Source organism: Mus pahari, chromosome 5 (genome assembly GCF_900095145.1).
Source record: "Mus pahari chromosome 5, PAHARI_EIJ_v1.1, whole genome shotgun sequence".
Classification (NCBI taxonomy): domain Eukaryota; kingdom Metazoa; phylum Chordata; class Mammalia; order Rodentia; family Muridae; genus Mus; species Mus pahari.
Window position 1 is genome coordinate 148,292,225 of NC_034594.1, and position 19,717 is coordinate 148,311,941.

Sequence of the window (19,717 nt, forward strand, 5' to 3'; positions counted from 1 at the left end):
AGAGGCAGGTGGATTTCTGAGTTCGAGGCCAGCCTGGTCTACAAAGTGAGTTTTAGGACAGCCAAGGTTACACAGAGAAACCCTGTCTCGGAAAAAAAAAAAAAAAAAGATTTAATAGTGATTTCATTTTTTTCTTTTATAATGTGTGTCATATCTTATCTACCTTAAAAATGTGTTTTGCTTCTCTCTTTTCATATATCTGAAACCAAGAGAGAACTTGGCATTTTACATTAAATTTCTCTTTTGTTTTCAGAAAGTAATGGTAGTCTGAATATGGGTGACATTTTAGGAAACCCTGGAGAATGAGCTTTACAAGAAGGCTCACCAGGTGAAAAAATCTCATTGCTCAAATCTTATTTTAAAGACTTTAAAAACTAACTCTGTGAGTTCCAGGACAGTCAAAATCCTGTCTTAATAAAACAACAACAACAACAACAAATTACATTTATTTATTCAGGGAGGAGGGAGGGACAGAAGGATGGAGGGAGAGACAGAGAGAGAAGGAGAGAATTTATATGTGACATGTGGCATATATGTCAGGGGACAATTTCGAGGAGTCATCTCTATCCTGCCATGTGGCTTCCAGGGACCAAACTCAGTTTACAGGGCATGGCAACAAGTGTCTTCACATGTTGAGCTGGCCCCTATATCATCTCAGATCTTAATATCTCAGTTACTTCTTGTCCCCAGTGGAATAAGAACTGCTGTACCAATTATTTCAGTAAGAGGCCCCAGGCAAATGCTGGGCTGTAACAGATGACTCCTGGAAGGCCCAACACTTGAAAGCAGGTTTGGGGAAAGAGGCAGAAAGACTTAGCACTGCTTGATAACATACCAAAGGCTAATTTCCTAAAGGGAAATGAAATAATGTGACCAGAGCAAGAAGTAGCCTATGCTTGGAAGGCCCCGGTCATCCATGGTCCCTACATAGTTACACAGTGACTCTGGCTTGATTTCCATTACAATTCCATGAGGCAGAAAACATTGCTTTGTCCACTGTACTAATCTGGAAACTGAGGGTCAGGAAGCTGCCTGCCTATGAACAGAACCAATACTACTAGCCACAGAGTGCTTACAATGAGCAAGTATCTCTCTAAAGAAGGATGCTTACTGTTCTCCCTAAGATACTCAGAGACCAGAGCGGTGAGAGCCTCATAGCACCAACTGGCTACTTTTAGATAAAAGACGTGACAAAATTTTGTTTCCAACTTCAAGTGGAACCTTTAGCTATGAAAATAGCTAAACCTGCTTTGACAGGAAGGGGGACCTGGGATGAAATGAGATTAACTAGGAAAGGTTCTGTTCACACCCCTTAAAAGAAAAAACTTCCTAGCCGGGCGTGGTGGTGCACACCTTTAATTCCAACGCTTGGGAGGCAGAGGCAGGCGGATTTCTGAGTTCGAGGCCAGCCTGGACTACAAAGTAAGTTCCAGGACAGCCAGGGCTATACAGAGAAACCCTGTCTCGAAAAACCAAAAAAAAAAAAAAAAAAAAAAAAAAAAAAAAAAAAAAGAAAGGAAAGGAAAGGAAAAGAAAAAAAAAAAAAAAAAAAAAAAAAAAAAAAAAAAAAAAAGAAAAAGAAAAAAGAAAGAAAGAAAAAGATAAGAAGAAAAAAATTCCTTAAACTCCTAGTATATTTGGCATTTAAGTCTGAGACACGATGATACTGGTAAAGTTAATAGAAAGCCTGATAGATGGAAAATGCTTATTAATGCTTGAGGAATGAGGTGGAGAGTAGCTTGAAGGGTGGGATGGATCTTATTCCAAGGATCTGGGTGTTTCAGAGAGCTCTTATACCTTACAGTGCTAATCACTTCCTGGGTCAACCACGTCACCTGAGGGCACCACCACACTTGACTCCAACAATCTTGTAGACAGGGGAGTCACGGCCCTGAGTTCTGTACTGGGCCTTCCCCCTTTATAAGCTCAGACTCTTAGTAAACATTGGGCCTTGATCAGAAAATTTTGTCTTGGTCTCATTAAATCTCTTGCCGTCTATCCTCCATATAGCCCCAGCCTACCTTTCAGGAACCCGGTTCATGTGGCCTCGGGCGGTCACAGTGTGCCGCCATCTTTCTATCTGAACACCAGACAGCGTCTCTCTGGTCTTTTTCTAAAAAGCTGTTTCATGATGAACCAACTTCCCATAGTAACTGAATTTCCTTTTCAAAGCATTTATCTCATTTAGCTTTCAATTTTTTTTCTAAGTCATAATAGTTTGTTGCTGCTCTGATACATGTATTTTCTAAATTAAATTATTTTACAAAACACAATTTTATGAGGTACACTGGCCTCCAGAAACCTTTGTGCCTCAGTTGTAAGAGGAGATGCATATTTCTCATCTCAATTCTACTGATGTTGGATGTTTAGACTTTAATCCGTGACAGGGAAGGACACCTCACAGTGTCCTGTCATACTTCCTTATTCTTTTTCCCTTGTGGGAATAGGACCTAGAATGGGAGGGTAAGAGGCAACGGAGTCACGTGACAAATCCCAGGGACTCGGACTCGGAAGACAGGCATCAGGATGCAGATCTGAGTTTCTTGTGCAGCAGTTACAATGTTTGAGCCAATCCCAAGCCACTAAATCCCTAGCCAATCATATCTCGCCATACCGTCACCTTGCCCCAATGAAAGCTCTGCTTGATTAGGTAACTCAGAAGTAGGAGGTGGAAGAGAGCACCGCCACCTGTTCAGACTTCCACGGGGAAGCAGCCATCTTAGATCTAATGCTGTGTAAGGCAGATCAAGACTCTTCAGGGAGTGGCAGGACGCTCGCCCTCCCACTTTTCCTTCATGAGGTTGATTGACTTCCGCATCCCCCACGTTCCCTCCCTCCTTTCAGCAACCTCCTTTCTTTCTGTAGTATGGCATTGCTCCCCTGTGTCTTTATGATGCCCGGTGTCCTTGTAGGACCACAGACCACTGCCAGGTCTGACAACCTTGCTTTCTTCCCCAGAACCGAACCTAAGTTTGTTAGCTATCTTAGTAGTTTCCAGAGTTGTTTTCCTTTGCTTCCCACACCATCAATGCTAGCCTTTCCACACCGAGCTATTTTCTGTACTTGGGAGACTAAATTACTGTCCACACAGTGTGTCTGTTAGGCGCCGGATTAGATTTTCCACGATTCCTATAAGACAGTATGGAATTTCTAACATATATAAACATTTCTAGGTTTATACCACACAGAAATGCTTTTTTTCTCCGGGACATTTTATCTTTGCAATCCCATCTTCAACAGCTCTTCAGATGATAGAATGACTTAAAAGCTGACTGCCCAGAAGTATCTATAATTTGCACTGGTCAAATGCTGTACAGAGATTCCTAGAAATGGTGAGAACTACTTAGAAATCATCCCTGGGGTAGAGCCTATAGCTTCTGTAAAACACCTTCATGCTTGAAAAGAGGCTCAAGTCTTCGTCATCAGTGCCTTATTTCAGGATGACCTTTCATGACAGAACAGTCTGTCCCTGTCGGCTGTTTCACTTTTACGCCATAGCTCCTTAGAGTCATCCAGCAGTGGCAGAAGTGACTCTGCCCACCTTTTTATTTTATTTTATATTTCCCTCCTGTGTATTTTGTAAAGCTCTGGCTCCTAAAGAATAGTTTCTACAGAGACACTTCCAGCAATTACTATTGTCGTCTGAGGCAGGACTACACTTGGACTAAATGTCATGTCCTTCCTTCTCATGTCACTAATTCATCACAAGTCAAGATGTCCACTGACCTCTAGATGAATATCTATTTTCCAATTATAGTAGAACTCAAATCTTCTCTGTGGGCTGACAAGATGGCTCAGGGCTACATATACTTGCCACCAAGGTTCTAGGCCTAAGTTCAATCCCCAGAAGCTATATAGTAGAAAGAGAGCTGTTCTCTGACCAACTCTCTCTCAGAGAGAGAGAGAGAGAGAGAGAGAGAGAGAGAGAGAGAGAGAGAGAGAGAGAGAGAGAGAGAAAGGGGGAGGGAGAGGGAGGGAGATACACATGTATACAGAGAGAAGCAAGCACATACACATATAGTATATTAATTAATTGTCTAATTGAAAACAGAAATGTATAGAAAGGGAATAAAAAATCTGCCATACTACTATTTAGAAATATTGACTATTAACTCCTTATTTTATCTGGGATTTTTATTGATGTTTTGGGGGTTTTTTGTTTTATTTTTTTTAATTGTCTATTTATTTAGTGTATATGAGTACACTGTAGCTGTCTTCAGACACACCAGAAGAGGGCATCAGACCTCATTACAGATGGCTGTGAGCCACCATGTGGTTGCTGGGAATTGAACTCAGGACCTCTGGAAGAGCACTCGGTGCTCTTAACCACTGAGCCATCTCTCCAGCCCATTTTATTTGTTTTTAATGTGTGAGTATGAACTTGTTTTGATAAGTCTGCCTGTACAGTTCATGGAAATTAAATATGTGGTGCCTCTTCTCTATCGTGCCTTCCTGAGCATTCTTATGCATTAATGTCATATTTTATATTCTTTCATTATGGGTGGGCTAGACTGACTTAACTTTCCACCTGCTGGTGGATACCTGTGTTTGTTTTTGTTGTAAATGATGGGCACACTTATATCTTTATCCTCTAAAACAGCAATCTTCTTAGGATAAATTCCTTGAAGACTAATTGCAAATTGCAGAATTAAAGGGTTTTATCATCTTTTTTCCTTTCCGGTCTTTGTATGCACTGCCAGATTGTCCTGCAGGAAAGGATTGTCTCTTTGAACTTTAGGAGAGAGAGTGCCTTTTAGTGCTCCCTCCAAATCCAAAATGGCTTTTGGTCAAACTATTTTCACTATATGAATGGTATAAATATTACCACCATCTCCTCTTACATTTTATCTCTATGAATGCTAAGAAGTTGACCTAAGTTGAGAGTGGGAAATAGAGATGTGCGTCTATCCCTTATTTCCATTTATTTTGCAGATCCCTCTTTGGATTCTCTGTCCATCCTCATCCATTAGGTTGTCGAGGCCTCTTTTCTGCACGAGGTCTCACTATGCAGCTCAAGACGACCTCAAACTCATGCTGCTGCTGCTACTGTTGCTGCAGCTGCTGCTGCTGCTCAGTCTCCTGGGTGCCAGAGTTCCAAGCCTGTCTTTGGATATCCAGCTTTATAAAATAAATTATCCTATTTTTAAGTGTGTGTGAGACAGGGAGTGTGTGTGGGTGTGCACAGAGACCAAATAAGTCAGATCCCCCAGAGTTGGAGTTATTGGTGGTTGTGAGCCGTCCATTATTGGTGCTGGAATCAAATTCAGGTCCTCCTTAACTACCGAGACATTTCTCCAGCCCCAGGATGTCCAGTGCATGTATGTCTATAAACTTCATGGATGTCTGGTGTCTAGTGGACTAGAAGAGGCATCAAACCCCCTCGGAATTGAAGTTATAAACAGTTGTGAGTCACCATGTGGATTCTGAGAATTAAACTCAGATACTCTGGAAAAGCAGCCAGCAATAAATTGTTCAGCCATCTCTCAGGCCCAATATTTCCATTCTTAACTCCAATTTTTTTCCTTTTTAATACAGGCTTTTTTGTTGTTGTTGTTGTTGTTGTTTTGTTTTTTTTTCAAGACAGGGTTTCTCTGTGTAGCCCTGGCTGTCCTGAAACTCACACTGTAGACCAGGCTGGTCTTGAACTCAGGAATCCGCCTGCCTCTGCCTCCCAAGTGCTGGGATTAAAGGCGTGTGCCACCATTGCCCAGCACATGCAGGCTTCTTAATATATTAAATGATTACCCTTGTGCTTCTATGAGTTATAAAATATGCATATTTTAAATATACATTTTAAATTTCATGTTCATATATACATATTTTACACTATATAGTGTACAGTGTGTGTGTTTTACCACAATATTACAAGAAAAAGAGAAAAGAGGACATTAGCCAGATCTGGGAATTTTCTTTAACTGTAAATCTACATTTATTCAGAAATTCTAGTGACTTAAAGTCAATTTGTTTGAGCAAAGAAAAAGACTTCTTTGGAAACCAAAGATGGAGTAGCTCCCCAACAAAGACCAGCTTCCTTGAGGCTGCAGTCACGAATATTATCTAGGGATTTGGGGGGGGGGGAACATATCACCGGGGTAGTAGTCCGTCTTACCAGTACACCAGGTGCTCTGTGTTAATTAGTACTTATGTATTAATGGATGTTTGGAGTTCTATAATTCTAAAGAAAGGTAACCCAACAGATAATACCAACGTGCGCCTTCTGAGTTCCTTTCCCCGAATATAACTAATTTGTCACCGAATTGTTAGGATATTAAAGGTGATCCCAGAGAGCACGGAGGATCGCACATGGAACCTTTACATGGAGGGCAAGAGAGAGAAAAGCTTTTTTTCCACAGGCATGGGCAGGGAAGATTCTCATTTCGCACTTAGATAGCTTCAGTCAGAGGAGTCTGCTGGGGCAAAGACTAAATTATGTACAGTCCGGCTGTGTGACTTCTAAAAATAGTAAGTTTTAAAAAGTCCATGAAGAAGAAGTGAAACTAGAGGGTTTTTTTTTTTTTCCTTGATAACACTAGGAGATGTCACCCAAGACAGCCAACAATATGCAGGGTTTAATATCTATGAACCATAGGCCCATTTTGTTGTTTAGTTATAAGGATAACATTTTCCCAACTCGCATCAGGGATAAGGCCAGATAATGGATAAAGTGGGTGAGAGCAGACTATAATCATGCTATTGCAACATGAAAGCCTTGTACAAAACTTCATTTTGCATAGAGGTGAGGATGTTTCAGAGACGAAAGACTGTGGTGTTGGCCTGGAACTAAGCAACTATGAACTGGGCTCTTTTTCCAGGTTTAAAATAACAAAATTAAGTTTGACTCCAAGTTGGGAGTCAATTAGCACGCATGTACCTGGATCCGACGGCTCGGTCAAGGGAGAACTACAACTCCCAGCAGCACCGGCGAGAACCCAACTTCCGGGCCGAGGGTTGCCCCCTCTCTCACCACCACCCCACTTCTCTCACACACAAGCCGACTTTTCGGTTCTAGCGTCACCGAGTTCGAGATGGCATTGGTCATTGGCGGCGGGGTTGCTCAGGACTCGTCGGGTCACAGAAAGCGGGAGGTGGAGGCTGCGGTTCGGGACGCCCAGGAACGTCATGTCCGCTGGGCGGGGCCTCCCGATCCCGCGCAAATTGAAAGGTCCATGGCTGCGCTTGCAGCCGCCGCTCGCCGCCGTTCTGAACCCCAGGTGAGCGAACCCCTATGCGGGCGGCGGGGCGGTCCCTGGAGGAGCGGGCTGCGTGGAGGAAAGTGGGGTCCCCGCGGCTCCGATCCACGTGCCTTCTGCCCCTCGGCGCGAGACCCGGATCTCCGGGAAGTGAGCGGGAGCGTGGAGCGCGAGGTGGACGTCTGCAGGCAACTGCCTCGGCCTCCCGGTCTCCCGCTTTCCGCAGAGGCGGGCTGACGTGTGTCCTTACCAACACTCGTAGCTAGCGACGAGTTCCCTTTGTATGTGTTCTCTCCTATGCAGGTTTGAGGAGCCACGGCGCCTGGAATGGGCTTGCAGGCCATGCCTATTCATTCGGGAGGCAGGACTAAGGTGAAGAAGCCGCTGCTAACTCGGGTTCCACCGGCGACCTTCTGGTGTTGATGTGGCGCTCAGTCACTTCTATACTAAAGAGGAAATATTTATTCGAGATTTATTTGGCCTAGAAGAAAGAAACTTAAAGAAATTTCACGAAATGTAATTATGTCCTTTTTTTTCCCCTCTCATCATGCACGAAATCATGTTTTAGAGGCGTTGTCTTAAACGTAGTGGACTCGTTTTACACAGACCCACCTGCATCCAAATTGCCTGATGTTTAAAATTAAGGATTCATGCCCCCTTTAGGGATTCATAGTTAATGGGCATGACCTTAAAGGTAAATGAATCTCTCAAGTGTCAGGACTGCTGGCTAAGAGCATTGCCACTTTTCCTGTGGTGTCAACAGGGCACCTCTGGCTTCTTATCCCATAGTCTTTAAGAACACGATCTTGGGTCTGTTGAATCAGGTGCCTGCCCCTGTGACCTCACTGCTGAAAGAGGGGAAGCTAAGCGTGGAAAATCCCAGGGAGCTCAGCTTAAGACCTAACTAGGCTGGCATATGCAGCCCAAACAAACAAGGTGGACTGCATTTCACATGTTCCGATTCAAACTCCATCACACATGCATCATACACATAAAGAATAATTGCAGTAGGTAGGAGCCTTTGCTCTTGCAAGCGTGAGGACCTAAGTTGGAATCCCCCCCACACACACCCCTGCCACCATTAACCCTCCCTGTGCCTGAGCCTGCTGGTAACCGCAGAGGTTGGGAGGCAGAGGTGGCAGATACTAAGACCTCATTGGGCCTAGCTGGTTCAGTAACACCCTGCCTCAAGGTGAGACAGAGCAATAGAGGAAGACACCCAATGCCTTGCTCTGGTCTCTGTATGTACCCACACACTCCATGCACACACTTGCCAACACAAATAAATATCCGATCTTGGTACCTGTACTGGGAAGTGTCAAGCAGCTGCTGGAGTTGGAGTGGGGAGGGGAGGGTTAGTTGCTTTAAAGGGGCTGCCATCTCTAGGACTTCCATGTAAGGACCTAGAAGGGAATGGAAATTATGTTTGTTTCTTGAAGCTGTTTTGCACAGCAAATACGGTTTCATCTGGCTTTGGTACAGCCTTCAGTGAGTCTGATGAAATTACCCCTAGATGCCACCATGGCTAATTACCAGGGTATTGCTTAGAATAATAATAATAATAAGCTGGTGGTGTGGGATTGCTGACATATAAAAGCATAGCTCTGTCTGTAAATCTGATTACTTTCCAGTTGAAATGTCTGTCTTTCTACAAACTTTGGAGTTCCTACACTAAACTTTGGATGTTCCCTTTAATATGGGGTGAATATGATACCATAGCATGCAGTTTTATAAGCTCATAGTACTCTTTTTTTATGAAAGGAGAGACTCAAAGTTTTAATGCCTAATTCCAAGTGTTAAGAGATGAGAGCCCATGTTAGGATTATAAGTATGGAAGCATTTTGGAAAAAACCACGAAGGAACTCCCCAGTGGTGTTCAGGTTAGTGTTGGTGATTAATGAAGTTCTGAGCTACAGAAGTTGCCGGGGAGAAGGCCAATCATTAGCTCAATGTCACTGTCAGTGCTAGACTCGACTGAATTTCTAAAGCTTTTTGTTAAATAAGCCTTGGTTTAACGTTGCTGTCCTCCCTTTTTCCCTTTGTATCATGTAGCTAACTTGGCACTATGGGGATTCAAGGGTTACTTCAGTTCATCAAAGACGCTTCTGAACCTGTCAACGTGAAGAAGTACAAAGGACAGGCAGTGGCTGTGGATACCTACTGTTGGCTTCACAAAGGAGCTATTGCTTGTGCTGAAAAGCTAGCCAAAGGGGAACCTACAGATAAGTGAGTTTGGAATGTAGATCATTTTGTTTAAGAACCAGAATGATGTGCTTTTTGTTTTTGAGTCGGCCCCAGGGTATTTCAGGCTGGCCCAGATTTGCCAAGGATGACATGGAGGAGGAGTCTAATCCATTGTGCCGCCAGTGCCCAGCTTCCTGTATGCTAGAGACAGCCCAGGGCTTCATGCATGCTAAGCAAGCATGTCTATGAACTGGGCTATATCCATAGCACCTCAGTCCTTTTTCTTTTTCATCTTTGTTTCTCCAGTCATTGCTTCAATAAATACTAGCATTTAATAAGGGTATGTGCTTAGAGCATTGCCAGACTTCCTTCTGTGGTGCAGGTCTGATGTTTGGTCTTAATAAGAAGCTATAGTGGCCAGACGTGGTGGTGCACACCTTTAATCCCAGCACCCAGGAGGCAGAGGCAGATGGATTTCTGAGTTCAAGGCCAACCTGGTCTACAAAGTGAGCAGAGTGAGTTCTAGGATAGCCAGGGCTACACAGAGAAACCCTGTCTCAAAAAAAAAAAAAAAAAAAGAAGCCACAGTGGTAGGATACAGACAGGCAACAAATATTATCTCCTGAAATACCAACTCTGAGACTATAATTATGTTTACAAATACCTTGGCCATGAGCTTTGGCTGTGCTCCAACTGGCTTGTATATTAATCGTCCCTTTGTTGTATTGGGTTCTGCTGCGTGGCTGGTCACCTCTGCTTGGCTCTCATGCTTCTGTCCTTCATGTTCCTGGGTGAATCCCCCATGCCTGACTCTGTCCCAGAATCCTGGCTTCCTCTGGGAACTCCCACCTTCTATTTCCTGCCTCTAGATTCCTTCCTTCTGCTATAGTGCAATCAGCTTTGTTTGATAGATGAAGTTTCCAAACAGATACAAGATTCCTTCTACATATCCCCCTTTTAGTCTAATAAAAAGCTCTTTCTCTTACAATAATACACTACATATAGTAACAATTATGAAAACTATCAGGTAAGAATTACATTCACAAAGTCTAGTCTATGTATGTATTTGGTGATTCTGGAAAAAGTATTTTATAATCTATCCTATCTTGGTGAATTTAAAGTTCTATACCTAAATCATTATCATAACTTGTATTAATAACCTAAAACATCTTCTTAGACCTGAAAACATTTTCTTAAGTCCTAAACAACTTAAGGTGAATTGTGAAACTATAACTATCTAATCTTCAACCACATCGGAGACCTGAGAAGGAATAAATATTACCCCAGTGTGCAAGCAGTGCAGGCAAGTAGGTTCCACAACTGTAGAAGTGACAGAGAAAGCTGGCTGCCTGACTGCCGATCCCCCAAATCATCCAATGTTGGTGCATCCATCCTCAGCCTTCTGGCCCAGTATGTCTGACAGACTTTTTGTGAACAGCACCTGCCCACCTTGTCCTTGCCAAGCTTGGCAGTTGACTTCTCTGTGTCCCATTTGTCCATTTTGGACAGCATACTGTCTGCAGTTGAGACATGAGCAATTCCCCGCCAGTGGCAGCTTGCCATATTTGAAGCAAACTTCATAGATTCTTCAATGCATATCCCCTTTGAAGTAGAATGGGGTGCTGCCAGGAGCAGGCCTGTCCCTTTTCTGAAAGCCAGACTGCAGCTTCTGTGCCTGGCTTTCTGGTGTCCAGACCTTTTGGCTAAAGCCTGAACCTAGTATCCTATTCTTGGATTATGTGCCTAACAGTGGATGCCATCTGTAAAAGTGGTTTTTTTTGTTTTGTTTTGTTTTGTTTTCCTGTCCTCAAGCCTCCAGAATAATGTATTTGACAGAAGCTTCCAAACAGTCTTAAGAGAGAGAGAGAGAGAGAGATCTTCTACAATCTCCTGTTCTTTGCTCAAGAGAAGCTTTGGTTTTCCCTCTGTATTTCAATGTTTCCTTAACCAAGAAAACTTAGTTTCTAGTTTTGGATAGACTTTTTTTTTAACTAAAATGCTTAATATCTGCTATGGATTTAAACTTTCCCCTGACAATTTAGAAGTCCCATTTGGTGCCATTAATTGCTTTACTTTCTCTTCCTGCCTTTGGTTTGAAAGGTGAGCTTAAGTGCCATTCGATCCGGGAACAGTAATGCTGGTGTGCTAGCGTCCTCCCTCATGAGCTCAGTATCCAGCCACTCTCCCAGATTCTGGCTGCATGTTGGCCGAGCTTACATGTTACCATGGAATGCTGTGAAAACCAGACACCCTGAGCACTGGTTGTTCAACACTAACCAGGAGATCGCTGGTCCTGAGAGACATTCTTGCCAGGGTGTATGAAATTTCCTGTAGGGTGCAATAAGGTGTGGAAGAAGTCAAGTGTTTGCTGTATTCTTAAAACTTTTCAATAGATTTGAGATGTTTCAGACCCTGTTATTAAATGGAGGAGCAAAAGGTATTTGGGATAACAATAAAATGTGAGGATTGAAGGATGTCAGAGCCTTTTAATCTACAGTTGAGAAAGGCCTAAGAATCAAATAACTTCCTGCCTACCATGTGCTCTGAGTAGTCACAGTGGGACTTGAACCCATCTGACTCTGCTTCTTTTGGAAGGTTTACTATCGAAAACCAAAATCCTTCATAGTTGTTTCATCTGGCCTTAAATAAAGCAAAGTAGTAGTAGTAGTAATGATGATGATGATGATGATGATGATAGTAAATATAAAAGCTTAAGAGACTCAAAGTGCACAAATGCTTTTTCCCTTTCTTTCTCATAGGTATGTAGGATTTTGTATGAAGTTTGTTAATATGCTGCTGTCTTATGGCGTCAAGCCGATTCTCGTGTTTGATGGATGTACTCTACCTTCTAAGAAGGAAGTGGAGCGGTCTCGAAGAGAGTGAGTGACTTCCTACTAACATCTGGCTAAGCTGTGCAGAGGCCAGGTTCTGTAGGCCATATGATACCACATTTCTTTTTTTTTTTTTTTTTTTTTTTTTTTTTTTTTTTTTTTTTTTTTTTTTTATTTTATGTGTGTGAGTATACTGTAGCTGTACAGATGGTTGTGAGCCTTGCTTTGGCCCAAAGATTTCTTTATTATTATACATAAGTANCGATTCTCGTGTTTGATGGATGTACTCTACCTTCTAAGAAGGAAGTGGAGCGGTCTCGAAGAGAGTGAGTGACTTCCTACTAACATCTGGCTAAGGTATGCAGCAGTAAGAATCTGTATTCATTTTGATAGCACATTTCTTTGTTTTTTTTTTTTTTTTTTTTTTTTTTTTTTTAAGATTTCTTTTTTTATTTTATGTGTGTGAGTATACTGTAGCTGTACAGATGGTTGTGAGCCTTGCTTTGGCCCAAAGATTTCTTTATTATTATACATAAGTACACTGTAGCTATCTTCAGACACCAGAAGAGGGCATCAGATCTCATTACAGGTGGTTATGAGCTACCATGTGGTTGCTGGGATTTGAACTCAGGACCTTTGGAAGAGCAGTCAGTGCTCTTACTCGCTGGGCCATCTTGCCAACCCTGAAACCACATTTCTAAAGACTTAATTTTGCAGTACAGCATGGCACAGCAACAGAGTCCCTTGAATGTTGTGTTTGTGTTACATTGTTACTACATGTTAAAACCATTATCTTTTCCTGCCTGAGATCCCAGTGCTTAAGGTAGAGGCAGAAGGGTGAGGAGAGTGAGGCTAGGCAGAGCTACATGAGACCCAGTCTCCAAATAACAACAACAATAATAATAATGATAGTAGTAGTAACACCCACCTCATTTATTCTTGTCTGGGCTGATATGCCCACAGATCTGAAATGCTGGTTCAGATGAATTCTACTCTTTCATTCCAGCAAAGTTACTATAATTGCTGTCTTATTATTGTTTCTTGCGTCTGCCCGTAAGTGCTTCTTTATATGTAGTTGTGTTTTCCTTTTCAGGAGACGACAAAGCAACCTTCTTAAAGGGAAGCAGCTTCTTCGAGAGGGGAAAGTGTCAGAAGCCCGAGACTGCTTTACTCGCTCTGTCAATATCACCCACGCCATGGCCCACAAAGTAATAAAAGTGAGTTAGTAAGAAACAACCGAGCCACAGGAACAAACGGCTAAGCTCGCTTGAGCTCGTTGTAAGTCGTTTGTTAATGAGACAGCAAGGGAAGCTTATCCCATGCTTCTTTATCACGTGGGCGTTTCTTTTGACTGCTGCTGATGGCTTGAGTTGGAAAGCAGGAGGGTAGGAGAGAGTGTGGGGTACAGGGGAGACACATGTTCTCTGTTGCCCCTGAAGAGAGTCCCATGTATAGCAGAGGAGAAACTGATTGTTCGCAAGTGGTGGTGCCAAGGGGACCCTTGGTGAGCAAGAGAGAAAGGAGAAGGGAAGCAGGATGTAGCCCCCCTTGTGTAGCTGCAGCAGTGGATGGTCTAGAACTCATCCGTACTGTGTTAGACAGGCTTGTCTCCTGACAAGGCGGTCTGTAGTGTTTACAAGGATAATTGCATGGACAGGTCCGAACACATATCTTGTATACTTTCAGGATATAGCAGTTCTTAAGATAGAAAGTTTTTATAATTTGAATGAACATTTTAGCTTACAGACTTATCACCACCACCAAAGCTATAACATGATTTCTTTTCAAATTTATAAATTGATTTGGGGGGAAGGGGGGTGTATGAGGGCAGGCATGTACATACCACAGATTTCAGAGGTCAGAGGACAGTGTTGGCTGTCAGTCGTTCTTCTCTCATCCTGGGTGAGGCAGGGCTCTGTTCCTGATCAGTGTTTGTCCATGCTAGCTGGCCCCTGAGCTTCCAAGGGCCCTCCTTGCTCACCTTCCACTGTGTTGTAGTAGGCTCTGTTACACTAAGATCTTCAGGATTGTGTGGCGAGTGATCTATCAGCCAAGCCTATAACTCGATGAAAGCAAGGCAGTACTTCTGAGAGCAGGGTAAATACAAGTAGAAATATTCTGCCTTAAAGGAAGTGGCTTTTTGGAAAGTTTTGTTCGCCTGTGACTGGAGGCTGGCTATGCCCTTTGTTGTTGTGGTGTGTGCCGCTGATCACTGTGGTCTCTCACAGGCTGCTCGGGCCCTGGGAGTGGACTGCCTCGTGGCTCCGTATGAAGCTGATGCTCAGTTGGCCTACCTTAACAAGGCTGGCATCGTGCAGGCTGTCATCACAGAGGACTCTGACCTCCTCGCCTTTGGCTGTAAGAAGGTATTGCTGCAGCTGTTACACATGGCGTGGGGTGGGGGAGGATGTCTGTGATGTATGTACATTGTATGCTTCTGTTTTTTTGTTTTAAATGGGGTTCATTTTGGGTTTTGCTAGTTGATGCTTTAGGCTCTGCTCCTTCAGGTTGAAGGGCTTGGTTTTATCCTTTGGAGTTTGGTTTGATTTTTTTGGGTGCTGGTGATCAAACCCTGGGCCTTATGCATGCCAGGCAAGTGTCTACCACTAAGCTACATCCATCCAGCCTATGGATTCTTTAGTGTTTAGCTCATCTCTTGGGTGATTCTGTGGATGTGGTCCTGACTGCTAGACAAGTACTCCTTACCTCTGAGCCGCAGTCCTCTTTACTCTGTACTCTGACTGGGTCGCTCTGAGCTGCCTAACCCGGGCTCAGACTCACACTGTAGCTTGGCAGGCCTGGAACTTGAGTTCTCTTTCCTCCCCAGCCCAGGCTACCAGGCCCTACCAGTTTTACTTTTAAATATTAATAACACTTGCCTTGCATTTTTTATTAGGTTTGGTAAACTAATTTATCCGTGACCAGGATATTACTTAGTTATTTAGAAATAATGTATAATGAATTTAATGGTAAGCTTTATAGTGATCTATTAAGCAGGGATTAAGCCATACCTTTTGATAACAGCTAATAATATATCTTCAGAGATTGCTTGCAAGATGGGTGACAGATAAATGGGGTGTGGACCATATCCTGCAGTAAGCATCTATTGCCTCAATAGCAATAGTCAGAGGCTGACCACTTTAGAATGTAAAAGAAGGTAAGAGGAAATACTTAGACTTCGTGTTGCAGTGCAGAGCCTGAGTGATTCCTTGGAATTACCATGGATAATGGTGATAAAGGTGCCTTTCCGGGCTTTGACCATTTCTCCTCTGTGTGAAGGTGATTTTAAAAATGGATCAGTTTGGAAATGGACTGGAAGTGGACCAGGCACGGCTAGGCATGTGCAAGCAGCTTGGGGATGTGTTCACGGAGGAGAAGTTCCGGTACATGTGCATTCTGTCCGGCTGTGACTACCTCGCCTCCCTGCGTGGGATCGGCTTAGCCAAGGCCTGCAAAGTGCTGAGACTGGCCAATAACCCTGATATTGTGAAGGTAGGGGAGACCTTCACTTTATGAAGCAGCTGGTCACTTGCAGGAATTCAGTGGCTTTAAATACTGTGTCTGTAGCCTGTGAGTGATACTAGAAGGGGAAAATGACTAAAGACGAGAACTTTGACTCCTAGGTCCTAGTACTTGGGAGTGGTTCTCAGGTTCTCTGCTCTAAGAGTTCTGTGTGATAGGAATGTTTGTTTGTGTGGATTATAGCTGTCAATATACTGAATTTAAAAACTTAAGCAAAAATGTGGCTGTTCACACAAGTTAAGCAGAAAAGCTGTTTATATGTTAATAGAAATCACAAAACCAGCACTCTGACTCTTTCCTGTATCATCTCAAACTCCCCACCCCAAACCCCAAAAAAGATGTTTTGAGAAAAGGTTTTGTGACTACCAGGCTGCTTTAAAACTTGCTATGTAGCTAAGAATGGCCTTGAACTCTAAGTCTCAAATTTATTGTGTTTTTGTTTTCTGGATTGAATGGACTTTAAAAACTAGAAGTGTACACTTGACTTAGGCTGTATATTTGGCATTTCGATGAGCAGTACAAAACTGATTATGAGATGAGAGTTTTGAGTGATGTGGCGTGGCTGTGTTTTCTGTTAAGTCTTTTTAGTGCAAACAATCTCACTTTCCAGTGTCAGATGTGGGATCAATAAACTCCCTCCATTCCTGTCTTTAGCTTTACGTGAACTGTTATATCCGTTGTTAGGTTATCAAGAAAATTGGGCATTATCTCAAGATGAATATAACGGTGCCAGAGGATTACATCACAGGATTTATTCGAGCCAACAATACTTTCCTCTACCAGCTAGTGTTCGACCCCATCCAAAGGAAGCTGGTCCCTCTGAATGCCTACGGAGATGACGTTAATCCCGAAACACTGACTTATGCTGGGCAGTATCCTTTCAAACTGTGTGGTTGAGTTTTTTTTCACTTAACTCTGTTAACATTATTGGTAGTAATGAGACTTTAGTGAAAAAGAAAGACAAAAGAACTTGGAAATTGGTTTTATTTTTCATCAGGCAGATTGTACTATTTTAATTATCATCGAAAAACCATGCTAGTGAAAAGTTTTGGCGTGTAAACCCAAGGCTCATCTTTGGTGACGAGTAGTTGCTCCAGTGGAATTGACAGCCCCCACTGCAGGTCAGGTGCTGAGTAAGCACATGACAGGTGTCACCCGAGATCACCCAAGGTGTCACCCAAGAGCTGAGAGGCAAGCCCGATTCCTCAGGGTTTCTACTACACCAGGCACAGTGCCCCTTCCAGGGCCACTGGTCCCCAGTACTCAGGCAGCTTCAGAATCCTGAGTCCCTTAGGACTTTCTCCATATATCTCTGGAAATGGGGAGGAGGCGAGATTGACTCAGGCTTTCCCTTCAAGAAGGTAGGTAGGTAGGTCCTGCAGGGACACCGGCCAGTGACCTTGCCTCTTGTTTCAGTGGTGCTGATGTGAGCAGTAAGTGGGATCTATGTACATGATGAACCTTGAAGAATCTCTGATAATAGAGAACATTTTAAGTGCAGAATGATTCGGTTGCCTGTTAATAGGGACATTTTCTCCTTAACCTTACCAACCTAGGTATGTCGATGACTCTGTAGCTCTTCAAATAGCACTTGGAAATAGAGATATAAATACGTTTGAACAGATTGATGACTACAGTCCAGACACTATGGTAACATTTAACAACTGTTATATAAAAGCACGTCTTAGTTTTGTCTCAGGAGCTTTGAGACGGGTCTTTCCTTGCTCATCAGCTGTGAAGTACTTCCGTACTCAGCGCTATGCAGAGTGTGCATGAAAATGACTTCACTTGGTGTGGCAGGTGTCTCTAATCCCAGAACTGAGGACGCTGAGACAGGAGAATTGCCACAAGTTCAAGGTTAGCCTGGGCTATACAGTGAGATCTTGTCTTTCTGGTTTTGTTTTAAGACAGGTTCTCACTTTAAAGTCCTAGCTGTCAAGAAGCTCGTTATGTAAGACAAGGTGGCCTCGAACTCACAGAGATTTGTCTGCCTCTGTCTCCTGGGTACTGGGTCTGTGCTACCACATCTAGCCAATTACTTTTTAAAAAAATTACTAACTTGATCCTAGAGAAATTATCTCTTAAATTATAGGTGTATTAGTTAGCTTTTTAATACTAAAAAGTGATTACATGATATTTTTAAGACCAGCATATGATACATTCAGCACCTTTTGTCTCATCTTACATCATTCAGACTCTGTGGCATTTGGCATTGTTGAAAACCCAAAACATGACCCTTGAGTACCAGCTGTCTTAGGCTAATCCGTCAAATACTCAGTGAGCTCCCCCCTACCCCGTGTGTGTCTGAACTCTTCACTACTGTCTTTGTTGTATACCCTCCTGGTAGCATCATGTTTATGTCTTCAATAAGTTCTTTTAGCTACTGTAATTTCTTTTGTTCATTGAGGACGTCATACATGTATGTATACAGTGTTAGGCCATTTATGCACAGAACCTGAGTTGGTTTATCTTATTGTTGGGAATCATTACCGAGACGAAAGTCTGGAAACGCTGGCTATATTGTTATTTACACATCTGAATTAGCAATTCAGTAATTTTAGCAGGAGTGAGGCTGAAGGCATTTGTCTTAATCCCACAAATTGTCGCACTGACTCTAGGTTCTGAGCTGCTAAGGTGGCCATGATTCAGAAACCCAGATCTATGCCTCATCCTTTTTATAGGGAAGTTAGTTATACAGCAAACCATTGAATCCAAAGTGTGGGTTTGCTGGCCTTTTTTTTCCCTTGCCTATTTCTTTTTCTCAGTCAATGCATCTGTGGGATTTAGCTCTGAGAGCCATGTGGCTGAGGCTGTTTGTTCTCAAGCCTCAAGTTAACCTTCCTTGGCAATTCTCAGAGCCTGTTTTGAATGCTAATTTTTTTCCTTTTACTTTCAGCAAAAAGACTTTTTTTGGTTTTAGTACATTTGAGAGTTGGTTATGTGACATTCATACTTCAAGATTTTCTGTTTTGTTCTTTTTTTTTTTTTTTGAGACAGGGTCTCTCTACGTAGCTCTGGCTGTTCTGGAACTCACTGTACAGAACTCAGATCTGCCTGCCTCTGCCTCTCAAGTGCTGAGATTAAATGTGTGTGCCACCACCCAGCCCAATTTTCTGTGTCCTAACTTTTTGGTCTTGGCTGCCTTTGTCTATTGTAATAGCATTACCAGTGTTTTTATCGGTCTTCTGTAACAGTTGTAATCATAAACCTATCAGTGAATCTGTTAACTTGTGGCTGTTAGCTGGCTTCAACCCTTTCTCCGAAGTTTTATGCAAGGTTCAATGTCAGCCAGAACAGCTTTCTCTTTTTCAGCATGGTACCAAGTGAGTCTGATATAAACAAGAACTTTTTAACCTAGATTTGTCTGGTTTGAACTAAACAAATCTCTGTCCAGGTTTGGGAGCTTATGGTTGTAATCCCAGCATGTGGGAGACTGAGGCAGGAGGATAAATTCAGCTAGCTTAGACTACAGGAGACCCTGTCTCACACAAATAATTAAAATTAAACAGATTTCAGACTGGAGAGGTGGCTCAGCAGTTAAGAGCACTGACTGCTCTTCCAGAGGTCCTGAGTTCAATTCCCAGCAACCACATGGTGGCTCACAACCAACTGTAGTGGGTTCTAATACCTTGCCCTCTTCTGGTGTGTCTGAAGAAAGCTTCAGTGTACTCATACTTATAAATCTTAAAATAATAATAATAAAATTAAACAGGTACTGAGTAAGGTTGGTGACTGCTTTGAACACATGCCTTTGCATCCCAGTGCTGTTTGAAGGCTGTGGAGTGATCATGTGCCCTTGCTGAAGTGATGCTCGGACTTCAGGGACACTTTCTTTATTGGCCTCGTTGAGTTTCTTCTTAGGAGTATTTTGGTTTTGTGTCTTAGAAATGAACCAGTGGGGGCTGGTGAGATGGCTCAGTGGGTAAGAGCACCCGACTGCTCTTCCAAAGGTCCAGAGTTCAAATCCCAGCAACCACATGGTGGCTCATA

General features: G+C 42.9%; 1 protein-coding gene across 2 annotated transcripts in view; it reads left to right on the forward strand.

Moving 5' to 3' along the window:
* The first annotated feature begins 7,149 nt into the window (after positions 1 to 7,149).
* Positions 7,150 to 19,717, forward strand: part of Exo1 (exonuclease 1) — a 23,663-nt gene continuing 11,095 nt past the window's right edge. The window contains exons 1-9 of one of the 2 annotated variants that reach the window (XM_021198291.1): positions 7,150 to 7,211; positions 7,494 to 7,562; positions 9,243 to 9,416; positions 12,134 to 12,253; positions 13,299 to 13,422; positions 14,434 to 14,571; positions 15,485 to 15,697; positions 16,412 to 16,599; positions 17,284 to 17,377. In XM_021198291.1, the coding sequence (XP_021053950.1) occupies positions 9,256 to 9,416; positions 12,134 to 12,253; positions 13,299 to 13,422; positions 14,434 to 14,571; positions 15,485 to 15,697; positions 16,412 to 16,599; positions 17,284 to 17,377 (1,038 nt within the window). In that variant the 5' untranslated portion in view covers positions 7,150 to 7,211; positions 7,494 to 7,562; positions 9,243 to 9,255. Of the gene's footprint in view, positions 7,212 to 7,493; positions 7,563 to 9,242; positions 9,417 to 12,133; positions 12,254 to 13,298; positions 13,423 to 14,433; positions 14,572 to 15,484; positions 15,698 to 16,411; positions 16,600 to 17,283; positions 17,378 to 19,717 lie in introns of those variants that run through there. The other variant, XM_021198292.1, reaches the window with a different exon arrangement.